This window comes from Cyprinodon tularosa, unplaced genomic scaffold, assembly GCF_016077235.1.
Source record: "Cyprinodon tularosa strain WSP-4 unplaced genomic scaffold, ASM1607723v1 ctg18, whole genome shotgun sequence".
NCBI lineage: Eukaryota > Metazoa > Chordata > Actinopteri > Cyprinodontiformes > Cyprinodontidae > Cyprinodon > Cyprinodon tularosa.
In genome coordinates, this window is record NW_024038608.1 from 1,000,819 (window position 1) to 1,020,131 (window position 19,313).

A 19,313-nucleotide genomic window follows, 5' to 3' on the forward strand; every position below is an offset into this window, starting at 1 on the left:
ATAAAGTCAGAACTCTGAGATTTAAATCATAATTCCTGGATTAACGTCAGAATTAGTCAGAATTCTTAGAATAAAAATCCTAATTCTGAAATTAAAGTCAGAATTTGTCAGAATTCTCAGAATAAAGACAGAATTCTTAGAATAAAGTCAGAACTCTGAGATTAAAATCATAATTCCTTGATTAGCGTCAGACTTAGTCAGAATTCTTAGAATAAAGTCAGAACTCTGAGATTAAAATCATAATTCCTGAATTAACGTCAGAATTAGTCAGAATTCTTAGAATAAAAATCATAATTCTGAAATTAAAGTCAGAATTTGTCAGAATTCTCAGAATAAAGACAGAATTCTTAGAATAAAGTCAGAACTCTGAGATTAAAATCATAATTCCTTGATCAGCATCAGACTTAGTCCGAATTCTTAGAATAAAGTCAGAACTCTGAGATTAAAATCATAATTCCTGGATTAACATCAGAATTAGTCAGAATTCTTAGAATAAAAATCATAATTCTGAAATTAAAGTCAGAATTCTGAGAATAAAGACAGAATTCTTAGAATAATACTAGTAGAATTTTGAGAACAAAGTCAGAATTAGTCAGAATTCCGAGTTAAATTTAGTCATAAGTTAGTAGTCTTTTTGTTGTATTGAGTGGCCCTTTTTTTAATTGCCCTAATCCTTTCCCTGAGATGTAGATATTTTGGACCCATCAAAATGTATTAAACTAATGACTCAAATCTTATTTTAGACACATTATTTTAGATTACCTAAGACTCATCAACAAAAAACTGAATAATTCTAAATTAGGTTTTAAAAATTAAACATTTCATTTTCAGATGAAGTTAAGTTAAACCCAAACAGCAAAGATTATTTAGTGACTATTGAATGTATACCAATTTATGAAGTAAAGTTTTATAATTATTTAATTAGATTATATACATATGAATATATGTTTTTTTTTAATAGACAAAACAGTTTGTTGTTGTAATGTCATCTAATTTATTCACAATTATTTCCTTTTTAACGAAGCCATGGCAGAAAAAGTCTGCACAAACACAGGGGAGTGGGGACGACACCCAGAGAGCAACAGAACGTGGACAGACTTCAATAGCTGCCAGTTTAATAATACCGACCGGACGGTAAGAGAACGACAACAAGAACTGAGACTCATGTTGCAGTTTTGTTGTCAATGTAGCTAGTAATGACAAATCAATCTTTACACAGCCTGCAACAATGACCCACTTCTACTTGACCATGATTGGCCATGGCCTATCACTCATTTCACTCCTCATTTCATTAGGAATATTCTTCTATTTTAAGTAAGTTGATTTAAATTAGGAGCACATTCAATATTACCGGTCCATTTGAAATGTTTCTCTAAAGTCCTTTTCCTGATTTTCTTCAGAACTTTGAGCTGCGAGAGAATAACTCTTCACAAAAATCTCTTCCTTTCTTTCGTCCTAAACTCGGTGATAACTGTGACGTGGCTATGTGAAGTAAGGAAGGACTCGCTTAGTAATCAGGTACATGGTTTTCCTTTATGGAAGATTTACAATTTATTTACAGTTACAGAAAAACTGCATGAATCACACATGTGAAACATATGTACCCCATGTATATTTGTGGAATAGGGAAATTTCCTGTTAAAAGCGCATGTGATTTCCACATTTTCATATGTGATCCACATGTGCTTCAAATGTGGATCTCATATGAGAATTACGTGTAAAAAAATGTGTATCAACTGCAAAAACAATTCTGATGCGTGTGTTTTTACATGTGATGTACAGGTGCCTCAAATGTTCTTCAAATAGGAATCACATGTGATATCGCATGAGAAAACATTTGGAACATCACATTTGGAAAAAGATAAATGTGAACTTTACATGTGAATGTTTTGTAATACCACATGTATTGGTGCGGATTTGGAATGTTAAAATCAGAAGTGATTCCCATGTTGTTCACATGCGCTACACATTTGCCTCAAATGTGCTTCGAATAGGAATCACATGTGAAGTTTCATGTGTAAACATGTGAATCACATTTGGAAAAAAAGGAAAATTGAAATCAACTTTTGTGTGTAAAAAAAATTTAGATTGTTAAAAGTGATTGCTATGTTTTTCGCATATGCCTCAAATATGAATCACATTGTCTTTATAGATGATAGTCTTGTGTAAAGATTTGTGTAACGTGAAATCACATGAATCAAATTCCAAATTGAAATGAACATTTGTATAGTGTGTAAAAAATTTTTAGATTGTTAAAAGTGATTCCTATGTTTTTCGCATGTGCCTCAAATATGAATCACATTGTATTTATAGATGATAGTCTTGTGTAAATATTTGTGTAACGTGAAATCATATGAATCAAATTCCAAATTGAAAATAGAAATGAACATTTGTATAGTGTGTAAAAAAATGTTAGATTGTTAAAAGTGCTCCCTATGTTTTCACATGTGATTTTTACATGTGATTGTTTCTTTGTTTCAATGGTAAATTTCAGGTCCTGCGTTTTGGACCCTACATACTGTCAAAATATTCTCATTATCAGTTCGTATGAAATCGTACGAAAAGTTATGCACACTATTTCGTACGTTTTGGACGTTTTTCGTCAAAAAAAACAGATCAGTGCGCGTGCGCTGGCAGACAGAAAAAAAAGCAGATCCGCGGACAGACGTAAAACTGGGAACAATCGTGCAATAATCACTTATTCATGTCTCTAACTCCGTTGCTTGCTGTTTTATATCTTAGGGTTAGGGTTAGGGTTAGGGCTAATTCTAATGTATATTCTATGTTCTTGAATGGGGCGTAAGATGCGCATGCGCATACGACGAAAAAAATGTCCAAAACGCACGAAATTACGGTGCATAACTTTTCGTACGATTTCATACGAACTCATAATGAGAATACACTGATACTGTAGGAGGAATACTTGTTCACATGTGAAAAACGTTTTACTTTATGGGACATAACTCCACACTAGCATAAACTTGCAGCTATGAATGAAGACGTATACATACATTATACATGTATGGCACTGTGGCCTCAGCAGACTCTCAGACCTCCCTCTCCACATTATAAAGATCCAGAAATGGCAAAAGTACTCACTTTCCGTACTTGAGTAAAAGTACAGATACTTGAGTTAAAAAATACTCTGGTAAAAGTGGAACTACTGATTAAACTTCTTTACTCAAGTAAAAGTAACAAAGTACAGGCTTGTAAATTTACTTAAAGTATAAAAGTAAAAGTAGAAACCACTTTTTTCATGTCGTTGCCTACATTTTAAATGGATGTCTGCCAATAGGACTAGATCTCCGTTGTGTTCATTTTCAATCATCTCGTCGTCCATACTACTATGCTAACGCCACCGCCACCAAGCTGCAATGATTTGCAGCGAATGAATACCGCCGAATCTGTCGATTCATCTTGTAGTGGTGTGTCAAATGCAACGTAGATTACCATCCAATTAGATAGATTGAATTTGGTATTGATGACCTGAAAAATAATAACGGTAACTCCATTGAAATGATTCAAAACTAAAGTAACGAGCCAATTTTTAAAAATGTAAGGAGTAGAAAGTACAGATATTTGTGTAAAAATGTAAGGAGTAGAAGTAAAAAGTCGCCATAAAAATAAGTAGTAAAGTAAAGTAAAAATATCAGAAAAATCTACTTGAGTACAGTAACGAAGTATTTGTACTTCGTTACTTCCCATCTCTGTAAAGATCCATATGTTTATTTGTATTTGACACTATTAGGAATCAAAAACTTAAAGCATCCAAATAGTATTTAAACATTAGCAACATTTTCTGTGTAATTTTTGTTAAACATGATAAATACATCTGAATAACTTTACAGATTGGTGTCAGTGTTTACTTTTGAACCTCTTTTTTTTTTTTTTTTTACCATTTTTGATTTAATTTTTTTTTTATAATGTGCATTCAAAGTACATCATAGGGATGTTTACATAAAAAAAACTATAAGAATACACATTAAAACATACATACAAATACTTTGGTTTTTTGACAAATAAATCAAAGAGGTATTACACAAAGTCAAATCTATTGATTATGTGGTGCAAATGTGAGCAATATACAATCTCATGGTCAAAATTTGAACAAACATGGAATACAAGATCAAACTGCATAATAATATGTGGAAAATGTGTCCGACATGTGAACACAAGTTCAATTTTTTGGATTTCTTTGTCAGCCTATGTTCATGCACCAAATGATGCTGAGGTTTCTGTTCCTCTCTCCATACAGGGAGTCTGTAAGCTTCTGGCTTTCATCCATTTATATATAATGGGCTGTAACTACTTCTGGATGCTCTGTGAGGGCATCTACCTACACACTCTGATTGTTGTGGCTGTGTTTGCAGAAAAACAGCATCTTTTGTGGTATTATCTTCTAGGATGGGGTTAGTAAAATGCAAACTCTCCGATCTAAATAAATAGCATGCTCTGATGCAAACCAAAGATATAATTTTAAATGTTTTGCAGGTTTTCCACTTGTGCCAGCTGTTATATATTCAATTGCCCGCTTTTGCTACTACAATGACAGGTGAGTTTTTCTGATCCAGAAAAAAAAAAAAAATTATAAGTATATCAGGTATTTATTTAACTGACAGCCTTTGCCGTGTCTTTCCAGATGCTGGGGCAGCTCGGATACGTCCTTGCTGTATATTATTCATGCCCCCTTCTGCACTGCTTTAGTGGTAAGGGTTTCTATGTTATTCACAAATTTCTTTTTTTTTTATATCGGCGAAGTTAAACGATGGATTGAACTTTTCTTTTTAGGTTTCTCTTTCTTTCTGCTTTTAGCACCTTATAAATATTTGTAAAGAATTACAAATCTTTATCATTTAAAAGCCGTAATGATTTTGTTGAGAAACATGGCTCAGAATACCCATGTGGAACATGTACATACACTAGAAACAACTTTCAGAAAAATAATAACAAAGTGAAAATGTAAATGATTAATAAGAAAATCCCTTTTTATGTAATAACCTTTTGGAGATGTGTTCCCTTGTTGTTGCAATTAAAAAATAAATAAATAAATAAATAAAAAAACAAAAAATAAAGACATTAAATCCAGTTATTAAACTTAGAAAACTTCATCATTTTTTTTTTCGTTGGAAACTCGTTGGAAGCTCTTTTCTCATATTACATTTTTTTAATATAAATTTTTTCATTTTTTTACTACAGATTTCATATTTTTATTCTTTTTCTCTTTTCCAAATTTCTTTTTTAATAGACACACGAAGTCAAAACGAACACGAAACGCTAATATTTTCCAAAACGTTTGTCGTAAAGACGGAGACGTAAAATAAATGTGATCGACCACACCAATGCATGAAAACGCTGCAAAATGTATGCCAGGCCTGTAAGTGGCGCTGTGGTGGCAAAGCAAAAATAGGCGAAAACAGGCAACGAAATGTTGGGCATGAGCAGTAATATTTATACATGGTTGCCCTGCGGGACCATTTTTGTGCTTCAGTCAAATTCAGGTGCTGAACTATGTCGTCGATATTGCTCTGTTCTTCCTGGAGATATTCCAGAAGAAGAAGATTCTGTTGTAAGCCCGACAGCAGAGTGAGTAACATGAGCGGCAACCATTCAACACAGTACGGCGCCATTGTTGTTGTGATACTGTGTCGCGCATGCGTGTTTAGAGGCGACGCTATGACGCATGCGTGTAAGTAAAAAAATGCGGTTAGAGCTTAAAGATGGAAACGTGAAAACGGCGTTTCAAAATCTTCCCACTCTGAAGGCTTAATAAAAAAAAGATCGTTAACAGACCCCCAAAACGCCGGCTTCGTATGGATGAGAGGCTGGTTTGGTGAAAAATTTGTGCGTTTAGACCAGGGTTTGACTTTGTGTGGACGGGGCCTGAGTTCTACAAATTAGATTCTTCACAAATCATTCCAGGTTCTCTCCACTTGTGGGGGCAGGTTTCCTCCTGAGAGAGGAGCAAAGACGATAGAGCATTTCTATTGGTCTGCTGGACATTAGCAACCATGTTTTTATTGGGTTTAAAGTGGCCACATGATTTCACTCAGATACGATGTTTTATCTTCTTTTCAGAAAAAAAACTATGTAAAAAGAATGCAGTTCATAAAACCTAACCTGAAAAAGGTAAATATAAAAGAAATGATCTGAAAGAAAAAAAAAAGTAAAAAGAAAACTGAAAAACACCATTTGATAATATATTATCAGTAAAAAAAAAAAAAAAATTAATTAATGGAGTCTGAAAGTTTTTTTGTAAAAAATAATTATACAAAAACTAAACACATTTAAAAATATATCTTTTTTGATTATGATTTTTTCAAGGTTTCATAACTTGATTTCTTTTTTAAATTTCATCTTAAATTTTTTGTCTGCCATTTTTTCTTTTTACCTATATAAGACATTAAGCTGATCCAAGACAACTATTACAATGTGTGTACTTAAAATTAGCCCTAACGATCTATATTATATACTCCTCCTTCACTCTTAAAGTAATTTCTCCATCTTCTTAACTTCAGGTGAATTTCTTTTTCCTTCTGAACATAATTCGGGTTATCATCACCAAACTGCGAGTGACCCATCAGGCTGAATCAAGCCTCTACATGAGGGCTGTGAGGGCCACTCTCATCCTCATCCCCCTACTGGGCATCCAGTACGTCCTCCTTGGGTACAAACCTCTGGATCCCTGGATTATTGAGATCTATCTATACATCATGAACATCGCCATGCATTACCAGGTCAGTACAAACAGGGATCTCTTTGTAAAATAAACGGAAGGTCAATAGATTTTTATTTATTTTCTCAAATGTTTTCAAATTGAAATTCAGGGACTCCTGGTTTCTACTATATTCTGCTTCTTCAATGGGGAGGTGAGTTACAACCTTACCTCAGTATACGGTTAAGAAACTAATTTTAAGGTCATTTACTCAAATTCTGCCCAATTAAATACCCTGACTCAAATTATTCCAGGCCAATAAGCTTAAAGGAATAGTACACCCAAAACATGATTAGCCTTCATTTTCTACTCACCCCCATGCTGAACAACACTCTGGAGTACTTTTTTGATATCTCCAATGCATCTGGAGATCTGGGAGGCTTCTTGCTGTCTGCTGACATTCAAATAATGGAGGTCTATGGCGCCCGAGGCAGAAAAGTCCATAAAAGTCCACAAAAAACGTGTCAATATTCCTCCATACTGCTCGTCCAATGTATTCCAAGTGTCCTGAGTGGGTAGCGTCCATAATTTACTCGAAACGAAGTCATTTAGAATGCATTCAGCTCGGCAAAGAACTCATGCTCTTCCTCAACACTGAAGTCCTCAGACATTTTTCTTTCGTTGTTTCTTTCTTTGCACAGGTAAACAGCACATTTCTTCTTCTATGCTTGCATTATCGGCAGAGCAGATGCTGAATGCGCACTTTCATCTGGTTTGGTCTGCCGCGGTTTCCGTAGACTCGTGAACGCTCTTTTAGGAAATCCTATACACTACTGTTTATGCTCTAAAAACATTCTAAACGACTTCGTTTCGAGTAAATTATGGACGCTACCCACTCAGGACACTTGGAATACATTGGACGAGCAGTATGGAAGAATATTGACACGTTTTTTGTGGACTTTTATGGACCTTTCTGCCTCGGGCACCATAGACCTCCATTATTTGAATGTCAGCAGACAGCAAGAAGCCTCCCAGATCTCCAGATGCATTTGAGATATCAAAAAAGTACTCCAGAGTGTTGTTCAGCATGGGGGTGAGTAGAAAATGAAGGCTAATCATGTTTTGGGTGTACTATTCCTTTAACATTAGGCCAGTAGTTAAGCTATACTAGCAATGTAGTTGTAAGGGTTTGAAATATTGAATCAACAACTGCAAAAGGAAGGAATCAGACATAAAAACCTACCAAGTCTATATGGACAATGAGATGACAGGGAGGTTATGGAGCCATCCAACTACCTATGGAGGTACAAAAAGAAAAAAAAAACATGAACATAAGAAAAAGCGCAAAAATATTTGCTACAATGAGGGATAGGACACAGTTAGGACAAATATACACTATTAGCAGGTAGTAAAATTATGTCTGCTGGTTGTTCCAGGTACAGAAATTCTTTTCAGGTTTAAAATGGACAGAGTAAACACTATCAGAGGGAAGAGTTGGCGTTGTATGCAGGAGTTTGCCATGCAACCGGAGGGTTGTTGGTTCAAGCCCTGGCTTTGGCTTTCGCTGTCGATGTATCTGCAAGACACTTCATCTGCATTGCCCAGGGTGGTGGTCAGAGGGACCAGTGGGACCAGCCGGTGATCCCCAGTGATCGCCAGGGCAGCTGTGGCTACAATATAGTTCACCACCATCAGTGTGTGTGTGAATCGGTGAATGACTGAATGTAAAGCGCATTGGTCAAGTATCCTGACTTTAAAAAAGTGCTGTATAAGTACAGGCCATTTACCATCAAGACAAACACTACATATATTAGGGGTGGAATGGTTCACAAAATCCACGGTTCGGTTTGGTTCAAGGTTTCGTGGTCACGGTTTTCGGTTCGGTTCTGTATATGTTGATTGTTACTGTAGCCTGACATGTTGGTCGTGTTGCTGTTAGCATAAACACTGTTGTGCACACTGTTGCACTTTTATCCACAACTTTCTTTCCTCCGTCATCGTAGGTCACTCTAAATGCAAAGTGGTCCCATACAGCAGACCTATAAAGTGCTGCTGACGCGTCTTCCAACTCCTGTTCTTTCCCACTTGCCATACCCACACAATTCTCCACAACAACTGATTTTTTTCTGCTACACCCGGCTACGCTGCTTCGCTTCTTCTTCTTCTTGTTTTCTACTGGTGGTTGGCTTTGGTCGCAGTACCGCCACCTTCTGCTCTGGAGTGTAAACGCTTCGCCTATGAGAAAATGGAGCAGCGCATGAACCGAACGAAACACATGCGAATCGAACCGAGACAGTCGAACTCAACGGTTCGGACGGTTTTCATAAACCGTTCCATCACTAACATATATATAGTTTTTTTTAGAGATGATTATGTGTTGTATTGTCTGTTTTTATACTTTTATGCTATTTCTGTCCCAGACCATAGTCAGCCTTCTTTATCAACTTGTTTATTTTTGTTGTTTACTGTGTTGCTCATGACAGGACTATGTCTTGTACTGGAAGTCAGAGGTGTACAGTATAAAAAAGAATCAGAGGTATACTGTCCCCTGTGGTACTCCTGTAGTGCTGACTACCTGGTTAGACACTTGAACCTTTAGTCTCACAAAATGTGGCCTTTTTTGTCAGGGAGACTTTGATCCAGCCCTTAACTCTACATCGATAACTAAACTGCAGGAGGTCGTTATATTTACTCGTTAATTTGTTCTGGTGGGTCAATGGGAATAGCTCTTCATGATGTGGCATGTCAGAGCAACAGGTCTAGTCATTTGGAAATGTTGGGTGAGTTTTATTAGAACAAGGAACAATGTCTGTGACAACTGTTGAACCAACTCCTGGGTCTGGCTAAGGTTGAAAATGAGCTGTAGAATCCCAAAGAGCTGCTCTGCATAGGCCCTGAGGACTCTGGGGCTGACAGCATCTGGAACTGGAGCCTTATTCCAAGTCAACATCTCTATTTGCCTCTTCACATGTTTTCTAGAGACAGATATAGCTGAGCAGAACTACATTTTGATTTGATTGGAAACAAACAGAATCAGAAGGATCCATGTCAAAGGTGCCAGATTAAACATTTGAAGCATGATAGGGAAGCTTTGGATCAAACGAGGGAATGTTGTCTGTTTGACTTTTGGCAGTAAACAGAGTAGGATGCTGGGGTTGTTCATGTTGTCAGTTCATTGGCTGTCTAGATTTGCGTTTGCCTAATTTTCTTTCTATTTGAAGCCTGTGATAGTCTTAATCCCTGAACATAGATCTTTGATATTATGAGAGCATATATCTCTCATATTGTTCTGTGCCATCTTTCTTTTATCTCAACTTTCCTTGTGTGTTTCCTTATTTAGGAACTGCCAGAGAAATGCATTGAGAATTGATAATCAGACTTGGCAGGTTTTACATTGGTTGCCCTTCCTTTTGTAAACAGCATTTGAACCTGGGTCCCATGCAAAGCACTTAGCTTCTTAAGCCCTGAGGTTCTTAGGCGCAAATATCGCCTGAAATTACATATTTGAATTAAAGCAGTACAACAAAATACAGCTGCCAACAATACTTGGAAATACAATTGTTTGTATTTGTATGACAAAAAGGAATTGAGGAATATTTTTCAGGCAGAACCACTATTTTAAATCTCACCATTTCTGATTTATAGGTGATTAAACAAAGAAAAAATGATAAATATACAATATAAAACAACATAAAACTCATCCGATTCAAACTAGTGGAGCTACTCCAGATGTTTGAGCAGTATATTTTTATCAAAAAAATGGTCATAAATTAGTATACATTTGTGAGAAAATTATACTAACATAATTTTGAAACTGGAGGTTGAGTCACAAAAAAAAAGAGAAACATTTAACATGATATGTTTTTCCGTGTTCTAGGTTCAGACTGTTCTCCGGAGACAGTGGAATCTACTGCGGATGCAATCTGCAGGCACTTTTGCCAACCGCTCAGCCTATTATGTGGCGTCGTCACTCACTGAAGTCCACCGCTGCTACAGCATCGAAAGCCACACAGACCACATAAATGGCAAAAGTTGCTCGGACATATTCAGATCGGAAAGCCCATATGTTTAAAGAAACTCTCCGAAGGAAGGAGGTTTCTTTGACTTCTGGACCGGTTAAGGTTGACATTTTCAGAACTGTCTGGAAGACTGAACTGTCAGACATGAGGAACACAGAAAATGACATCACCAGAAGGAATCTACTCATTTCTTCATCATGTGAAAACCACGAGAAACAGCATCGTCAAAGTCAACCATGCTCTGGCTTACTTCATCAAAGTGATGCACAGCAGCAATCCACAAATTCGTATGACTTCACAAGCACATGGTGTACAGGAAGTTGTGATGAAATGAACACTATCAGGTTGTTTTAAGATCAAAGTAGTGAAATGATTATAAAGGGAAGGGAAATAAAGTAAAGTGTTTGGAATATCTATTTTACATATTTTATCAGACTTGATCAAATTGTATTAGAGATTGCAAATTTGCAAATAAGGGTGCATGAATCAGCAACATCAGGGCAAAAACAGTGATTATGTGTAACTAATATAAGTGAACTGTCCTAAAATAGGAACATTTTTCAAACAATGAAGAGATTAAATTGTGTTAAAATATGTTTCCTCATGTTAATCTTTCTGTTTTCTGTATTAATAGTTGTGTTTTTCATTGCATGTACAAAGATGAACTGAAGCTGTAGTTCAGCTAAATTCTGTTTAGGTACAAGCACAAGCTTTATCGCATTGGGTTAGGCTCACTGTTTGCATTTTATCCATTTGATCTACTATATTTTGTTTCCATTTGGATCTAAAATGCTGGATAAATGACCGGAGCGGGAGGTGAGTATATATGTAAACATGCATGCCGTATATTGAAGCCTGTAGTATGTATTTGTACAGTGTATTGAAACACATTCTTGCAGATAATGCTGTTTTTGTGAATAATATAGAGACGGATCCCACTAGTATTTTGGTATTCTGTTTGCTATTCCAAGAAAAGAATTTTATATGCTAGATTGGCTATTTTAGTAGTTTTTCCTCGATTCAAATCTGTATTCTTGTTTTCTATACGGTCCATAAAGCAGAAGCTGGATGGAGACCACAGTTAAAGATGTGCAGACTTAATTAAAGTAGCATTGGTAGTCGAAACTGGGGATGCTAAATCTAGCAATGAAAGCTAATCTCAATGTATTTCTTTGTATTTTACATGGTTAAAAATATAACAATTCATGTTCAAAAATGGGGAGAGTACTGTTTTACGAAATACAGTTAGAAGTGGCAATAAAAAAATTATTCCAGCAAATCATGTAAATCTTTGTCCATACAGAAGCCATATTGAATTTGAAGTTGGACCAGCTAAAAGGTTTTCCATGTCAGAATTCCAAATTCTTGAATAAGGTGCATTAGTTTGTGTATCAAGTAATTCTAAATCCAAAGTGTCAGCCATAAATGACGTCCTTTGGGTTTTATACCCTGTTTTTAGGCACAAAAGTTCCTATTTTAAATAAAGGACAGCCTTGCACATTAAAATTTGCCTTCCTCCAACTACAAAGTATTGCTTTTTGTTCTACATCAAACATTTTGTAATATGTATCCCCTTCTTTTTACATTCAATAATGCACATGCTTGTAAAATAAGCTCGCTATCAGCGTTTGCCTGGCTGCTCTTCCTGTTTGGAGAGCTCCACTTGCAGCATGTGTGGGCTAGAATAAAAAAGTAGATGTAGACATTCTGCTGAGACGATAAGAGATGCGCTGAAGTGCATAATGTAAGTAGGATTCTGTTTGGTAAAATAGGGAAGTAAAAACCAGGTGTTGGTTTTGAAAATAGTCTCACATTTGCAAAAACGTTCAAGACTTGGACTAATTAGTATTAAAGCTACAGTGTGTAATAATTACAGGGATATAAAGTCAGAAATTTAACATATTATACATAACTATGTTATTTATCATCACCTATGAGCTCAGCCTTTTAACCATAATATTTGCGTTGCCTTAGAATTCGTTATTTATAATTACATAGGAGCGGGTCTCGCAGCCATGGGGGCAGACATCTTTGCGCTACGGCAAGCGCAGAGGCAACAAACTAGCGATTGCGAGATCTCCCATTACGCTCGAAAATAACTACGGCAAGTTGAGAGAGATTAACTGAGACGGTACTGAACAGTAGATGGCAGTATTATGCCTGAGAAGCGTTTAGTCTGCCTGAAACCAAAGAAGAAGAAGAAGCAGGTATACTGCGCCTCAGTAACAAGAAAGGTGAACAAGGCGGCAGGCGTGAGTGACTTTGCAAACTGTTTGGCACTGTGTGGCCAAACATCAGACGAATGGAGGATCATGCCTACTCTGTATCACAACGAAAAGCGGCGGACACCGAACCCCCGTCATCTAAGAAGCGGAAACACGACGAGAATAAACGCAAGCGTGAGAAGAAACGGCAAAAAACACGGATCAACATTGGCACGGCATTTACACGATGGAAGTCACTGACGGAGGAAAAAGGTTTTCAAAGTGACGCTCAAGTTGCCAGTTTTCTCTTGGACAGGTAATTAATCCTACACACACAATTGTCTAATATCACTGCAGTTTTTGGAGTACAGGATGCTCAGACCTGTCTAAAACAATAACATGCTGCCTGATGATGCTGTTACTCTCCAGTATACTTATTCAGCAACGTCCCTGACGTTTCACAGGTAATGATTCAGTAATTTTCTGTAAAATAATTTTCTGGATATATACCTCGGTTACTTCTCTCCGGCTCCTTTGGAGATCTTCAAGCCTTTCCTCCTCTGCTCTAGTCACCCCGCTGGCACCCCTCTCTCGCCTGGCCCTAGCTGCACGCCCTCGCCCTCTTCCTCTCCCTCTTCCTCGCCTTGTAACCCCCGTGCCACAAACAAGACTTGGACTCTGTAAACGGGGAATATATATTCTTCTAGCGAACACAATCTCGCTGTTAAACTAATGACTACAATTCCTTCGTCTGTTTATATCACCATGCAAAGCAGCTCACCAAAACGTCACAACGACGTAGAAAAAATAACGGGTATATTTATTATCTAAAGTCTACATGAAATCTATACCCTACACAGACTAATGAAATACTATCTGTAAAATTATCTATGTAAACAAACCTCATCACTTGAGAAGGTAGGTGATTCCGACGTCGTGGAAGACATTTTGTCCCGTAACGCTCGCCGTACTGTTGGGGGGGAGAAGCGGTGGGGGGGAGATGTTCATGTTGCTGCGGTCTGCAGTCTGACCGCTAGATGTCGCTGAAAATTACACACTGTAGCTTTAATGTAATGATATAATTTCAAGTGATTAGTAATATCCTCTCTGAATAACTAGAGAATTGTATTTTACTCTTAACAAAGCATTAATAGCTATAAGCAATGGAATACAGTATCACTGCACAGTGGAAAATTTATAAGGTTTATATTAGAGCTAACAGATTTGATAGTATTTGAGTATTTGCCATCTGATCGCTCTTAAAAAAAAAAAAGTTTGTAAAAAGGCTTTGACCTGTGAAAACCTGTATCATACCAGTGATTATACAGGTAACAATTGTGACATATTTGCTAAAATATGCTTAACTCTGTATGGAATGACTTTGGGCTGTTTGAAAACAAAATTAAACCAAACTTATTGTCAGTGTCTTACGGTCATTTTCTCTGTATCAAACTGGCATTTCTTCCCCCAAAAAAATGTTTGGGCTCTGGCACTACTTTGTGTTAATGCAATAATTTCCTAAATCAGAAGCAACACCTTTGAAAACAATTTACTACACACTTTTGAAATTATTCAGAATACTAAACCTAGAATAACTTCAATTGAAGGAAATAACTAAGCATGCTAAATATTAGCCCAATTAGCTAATTGTTAGAATCAGTTTTGGACAATTGAAACATATGTAGAATTACCCTTTAAATATTTTTTCTTTGTGCCACATTTATATGAACCAGAATAGTGATAAAGAGCTTTATTGGTTTTTACTTTTGCCTAAAACTATCTTCGTAGCTCAGAAACACATTGTGTAAAAGTGTTTCATGGCTAATGGCAAACATATCATGAAAGACAATGTGTTGTATTAAGCTAACAAAGCTACAAGATAGCATATTATGGTGAAATAGTAAAAATTACGGATTAGCATCCCTTCATTAGCTTAGCATTCTAAATAGAATACAAAGCTGATTGATGTTAGTTTAAAATGCTGATTTTAAGCCAAAATAGTCAAAATTGGATGAACTCAACTTGCTACTGTCTAATTTTTACCCAAAAACTATTTTATTTTATTTTATTTTATTAGCAAAAATGAAGTTATGGAACTTGAGATTGCATGTAAATCTACTACCATAAGTACAGTAGACTGTCTTGCTAGTGTTTCTGTCAAGTGGGGCTTTTATGTTGATTTCAAGTTACTAAATATGTTTTCAAGGCTCTATTTTCAGTGTCAGACATTTTCTGAAAAAAACAAAAACACTGCATTGGAGAGCTTAGTTTATCATCTTTCGTGTTTTGCATACATTGGCATTTGCTAGTCCTTTTTGCTTTCCCATCTGAACACTTAGGCTGTGTCAGAACGTCCACCCTAACCCCTAAATCCCTCAATCACGATATAGACCAGGGACTAGATACTGGTCTTTATAGTAAACTCAGTTAACTTAACCTTCAGACAGATGGTCACTACTTTTCGCTCCCCGTTGGTCACGCGACCCCCCCCTCCCTGCAGGGGGCCTGCGCCATCTTTCTTTTTTGTCGCCTCCATTGGGTATGGCGACAGGGCAGGAGGAGAGCTCTCCTCGCAAAGCATTCTGGGATATAGCTCTAATCTAGTGACCGTGGATGATCACTACTTTTTAAGGTGTATTGATGGAGATTTTAAGTCCACTACTTTTTCATCCACTAGACATTCAGACAGTCATCTAAAATGGCGTTGCCACCATATAGTGCCTTTTATAGTAATTAGTGCGGACATTAGGACACAGCCCTAGTATAACCCAAAAGCCTCTCTCCTTAAAATAAATTTTTGTTGGTGTGCTGAAAGTGAATATTCACTTTAGCTAATATTTGGCCTTATAGAACTTTTTATTGATATGTTTATAGGTGCTATAGCCTGCACATTACATAAAAAGCAAAGGTATAAGAGTTATCTTTATTTCATAAGCTTTAATTGGTTGTTTTATTTTTACTATCCATGTCCTTCATGCAAAAAATACTATGACTTCATATTACCTTTGGTCTCAGAATACAAAAATTATATTGCTACATTCAATCAAAATCAGTTGGTTGAGTCAAACGGGGGTCTTGAAGCAAATTTATTTAGATTTCGGTATTTTCACAACCAACAGAGCTTGTTTCTACAAATAAGGTAAATAAAGTCTGGCAGATTTAAAAACAGATACATGTTTTCCTTCATTGCAGGCTCTTTTTTTCATCACTGTTTTCCTCACCCAGAACAAATCAAATCATATCTGATTGCGTTCCCTTTCCCACATATTTAATTGAGGGCGGAATTTCCTTGTCCGACCTAAGAAAATACTTCTCACTGTAATGAATTTTGTTTCCAGACAAAGCAGGGTGGGTTACTGTCTGCTCCGCGTCCAGAAGGCATGTGCATGCAAACAGGTACAGTTAGGAAATCCCAAAGGAAAAGTCCTATATCTATTCTTTCATGGCATCATTTGTCAAATTCAAGCTGTATAGAGGCTGGTACAGCTCTTGGCATGCAACGTTTCTCTTTCAAGTGTTGGAAAGCAGGCTGATGAAAAGCACATGTGCTGTTTCTGTTACCATTAAAAGAGATATTTATGGCTTTTGTACCGTACATCTAACCTAAATCCACATAGGACTCTTGTTTCTGTTATTCTCGGAAAGCACTAGGAGTATCATCACTGTTAACATGAAACCATCTCTCCCATTTTTATTTTGTCTGGAACACTTAAATGTTTTTGCTTGTCTCCTCTTGCATCTGCATGCCGGATTGGTTAAGTATCCCATAATGTTTGATGGCACATACTTCTTTTATAATGGAGAGGAAACATAAAAGTACAGATTTAGGGTTTTGAAGGACCTAGGCTAATTTGTTTTCTTGTTTATCTATCACAACAGCAACTTATGAGCTGTATTACATGCTTCCTGTTTCTAAGAATAAATTGCCATTGAATTCTTGATCCATCCACTCTTGTGTGCTGGTAGTGATCACATCCTCAGCCCCATGACTAACGCTTGTTTACTGCCTTCACTTCCCTCACTTCCACTGAGACCTGAATTATTTCACTGGTGTTCTGGTATCCTGGTGGTTTTTCAGAAACAGAGTCAGTAGAAATTCTGTGAAACTGTCAAGGACGTTTCCACTGGGGATCGCTGTGTAAAACCATATGGTGGCCCATTTCATTGACAATCCTGCAGACATTGCTAAAAAATAAACAAGCTCACTTTATTTTAGGTGGATTATAACTGAAACATTAATCCTCAATAATTGTATTGCACATAAAAAAGGTTAAAGAGGAGTCTTTAAACCTCAAACATCTTGACTTGGGAGTATTTGTCAACTCCATCCATCTTCTCCCACTAATTCTATAAAGGTCGCAGAGGGGGGCAACACCTATCTCTCGTGGTCTATGGGCAAAGTACACCTTGGACAGGTCCCCATGGCAACACAGAGAGACACAAGCGAGCTTCTACATGTAATCGCACCTAAGGACAATTTAGAGAAGCCAAGAGAGCAGTTCTGTTTCTCTTTCTGGGAACGTATACAGTACTTTTCTATACTCTGCGTATAGAAAAACAAGAAAGTGATCCTGTTTCCAACGAGGATATCTTACTTTAAAAATGTATGCCTATGTTACATTTGTACAAAACAAGAGTAATATTTAGTTTTCTCTAGTATAGTAGCTTTCAAACTGTTGGAATGTGGGTGGTGTAGCAGAGATTGAGGCATGATTAACAGTTATTGCCACAAACTGGCTGCTGTGCCTGTACTTCAGCAACAACAGTATTGATGACTTCAAATGCAGTGTTGGCAACAGTAGAAGGTGCAATGTAAACAGTTAATAACGGAGCACTGGTAAACTGAGCAAATAACATGGAGCTAATCTTTGCAGTTATATATCCTTGATGACAACATCTGTTGTTCACAAGCACTTCCAACCCATCTCATTAAAGTTTTCTGGCCTTCTTTAAATTTCTCTGTCCTCATATGATCAGGAACCCTGGTAGAGACACATTTGAGTCAGGAATATGATCCTGCAGCCATGTTTCAGTAAAACACATGATGCTGCATTGTCTATCTTCTTGGTCCTTACTAGGGCTTGAAGTTCTCTGACTTTTTTCCTAAATATCTCACATAATGTATGATGGAAAAGATGGGTTGAATTTCCTGCTCTATTTTCTCCTCCCTTCCTAGCTGGTACTGTCATATTTCAGCTTTAGAGGTAATAATGAGCTGCTGTTTAAAAAGAAAAAATGTTTGCTAAGGTTATGCAATCTTAACAAATGACTAAACAGGAAGAAATAAAGGCAAAAATATTTTCAGCTGCACAGCATCCAACATCAGAGGCAAGGAACATTGGAGAACTAAAATTCTCCTAAAAACACATATGTTATGATCTTTATGCTCATTTCATTCACCTGCTTATCTCCGCCCAGTTTCTTGTTATTGTTCTGATGCACCTGCTTCGACCTCTATTTAACCAGCCTTCTATCAGTCCTCAGTGCCAGATTGTTCAAGCGATAGGTGAGAGTCTTCTAGTGTAACTAAGTGCTTTTGATTGCCTGATCCTGACCCGTTCTGCCTGAACCTGCCTATTCCCGTTCTGATCTGTTTGCCTGACCTGTTCTCAGACTCCTGCTGGATTCTGCCTGTATATCAAACCTGGAACTGATTACTGACATCGTCCCGAATTTCCCTTTGGTACCTCTCCGGATCTCTGAATTCCTGGCCCAGACTCCCTAAAACTTCCTTGACACCGGCTTTCGCCTCACCCTCTGAATTTTCTTTCCTTCTTTTGTTCAGTTCAGATCACTTGCCTTTTCTCCAGTGTCCAGGATTTTAGCATCTGGGACTCTGGGTGGCACCCGCAGCGTCTTGTCAGCAGCCGACCGGCTGGAACCAACCTTGTCCTCCGGACATGGACTGAACTTTAAGACCAGTTTAGTGACTCACACGTTCATAAGTATCCTCCTCCAGAAAGACATGGTCACTAACCTGTGTTTCCCTCCTGCAGAGGTTCCTACCTTAGAGCTTCACTGTTTACTGCAGATCCCTTTCCTTAATTGAGAATTTTTAAGAAATCTAGCACTGCCCGCTTCGACAATTGGGTCCTCTGTTATTAGTCTTGACAACATAAGAATCAAGCTGGCAGAACTTCAACACATACTCACCTTAACCTAATTCTAGAAACATTATTTCTAGAAATGTTTTCCAAAAGGAATCTTCATGTTAAAGTGTAACTCTGTGAAAAGAATATTTAAAAAGTTTATATTAATCAGCTTTATATTAGAGCTAACAAATTTGATATGTGATCGTTTATTTAAAAAAATGTTTTAAAAAGTTAAAAGTTTAAGGACTTAAAATTCGCTGGGAAGTTCAGACTTTGGTCAATCATTGATGGTCAGCTTGTCTGAAAAAAAACCCAAATTTTACTTTTTGGCTGTTTCTGATTTATT

General features: G+C 37.0%; 1 protein-coding gene across 1 annotated transcript in view; it reads left to right on the plus strand.

Moving 5' to 3' along the window:
* calcrlb (calcitonin receptor-like b) overlaps positions 1-11,615 on the plus strand; it is a 28,537-nt gene extending 16,922 nt beyond the window's left edge. The window contains exons 5-13 of the mRNA XM_038282160.1: positions 1,025-1,134; positions 1,220-1,314; positions 1,401-1,518; positions 4,256-4,409; positions 4,492-4,552; positions 4,640-4,706; positions 6,516-6,734; positions 6,825-6,866; positions 10,530-11,615. Coding sequence (XP_038138088.1) covers positions 1,025-1,134; positions 1,220-1,314; positions 1,401-1,518; positions 4,256-4,409; positions 4,492-4,552; positions 4,640-4,706; positions 6,516-6,734; positions 6,825-6,866; positions 10,530-10,724 — 1,061 coding nt within the window. The 3' untranslated portion in view covers positions 10,725-11,615. The remainder of the gene's footprint in view (positions 1-1,024; positions 1,135-1,219; positions 1,315-1,400; positions 1,519-4,255; positions 4,410-4,491; positions 4,553-4,639; positions 4,707-6,515; positions 6,735-6,824; positions 6,867-10,529) is intronic.
* Positions 11,616-19,313: the final 7,698 nt, after the last annotated feature.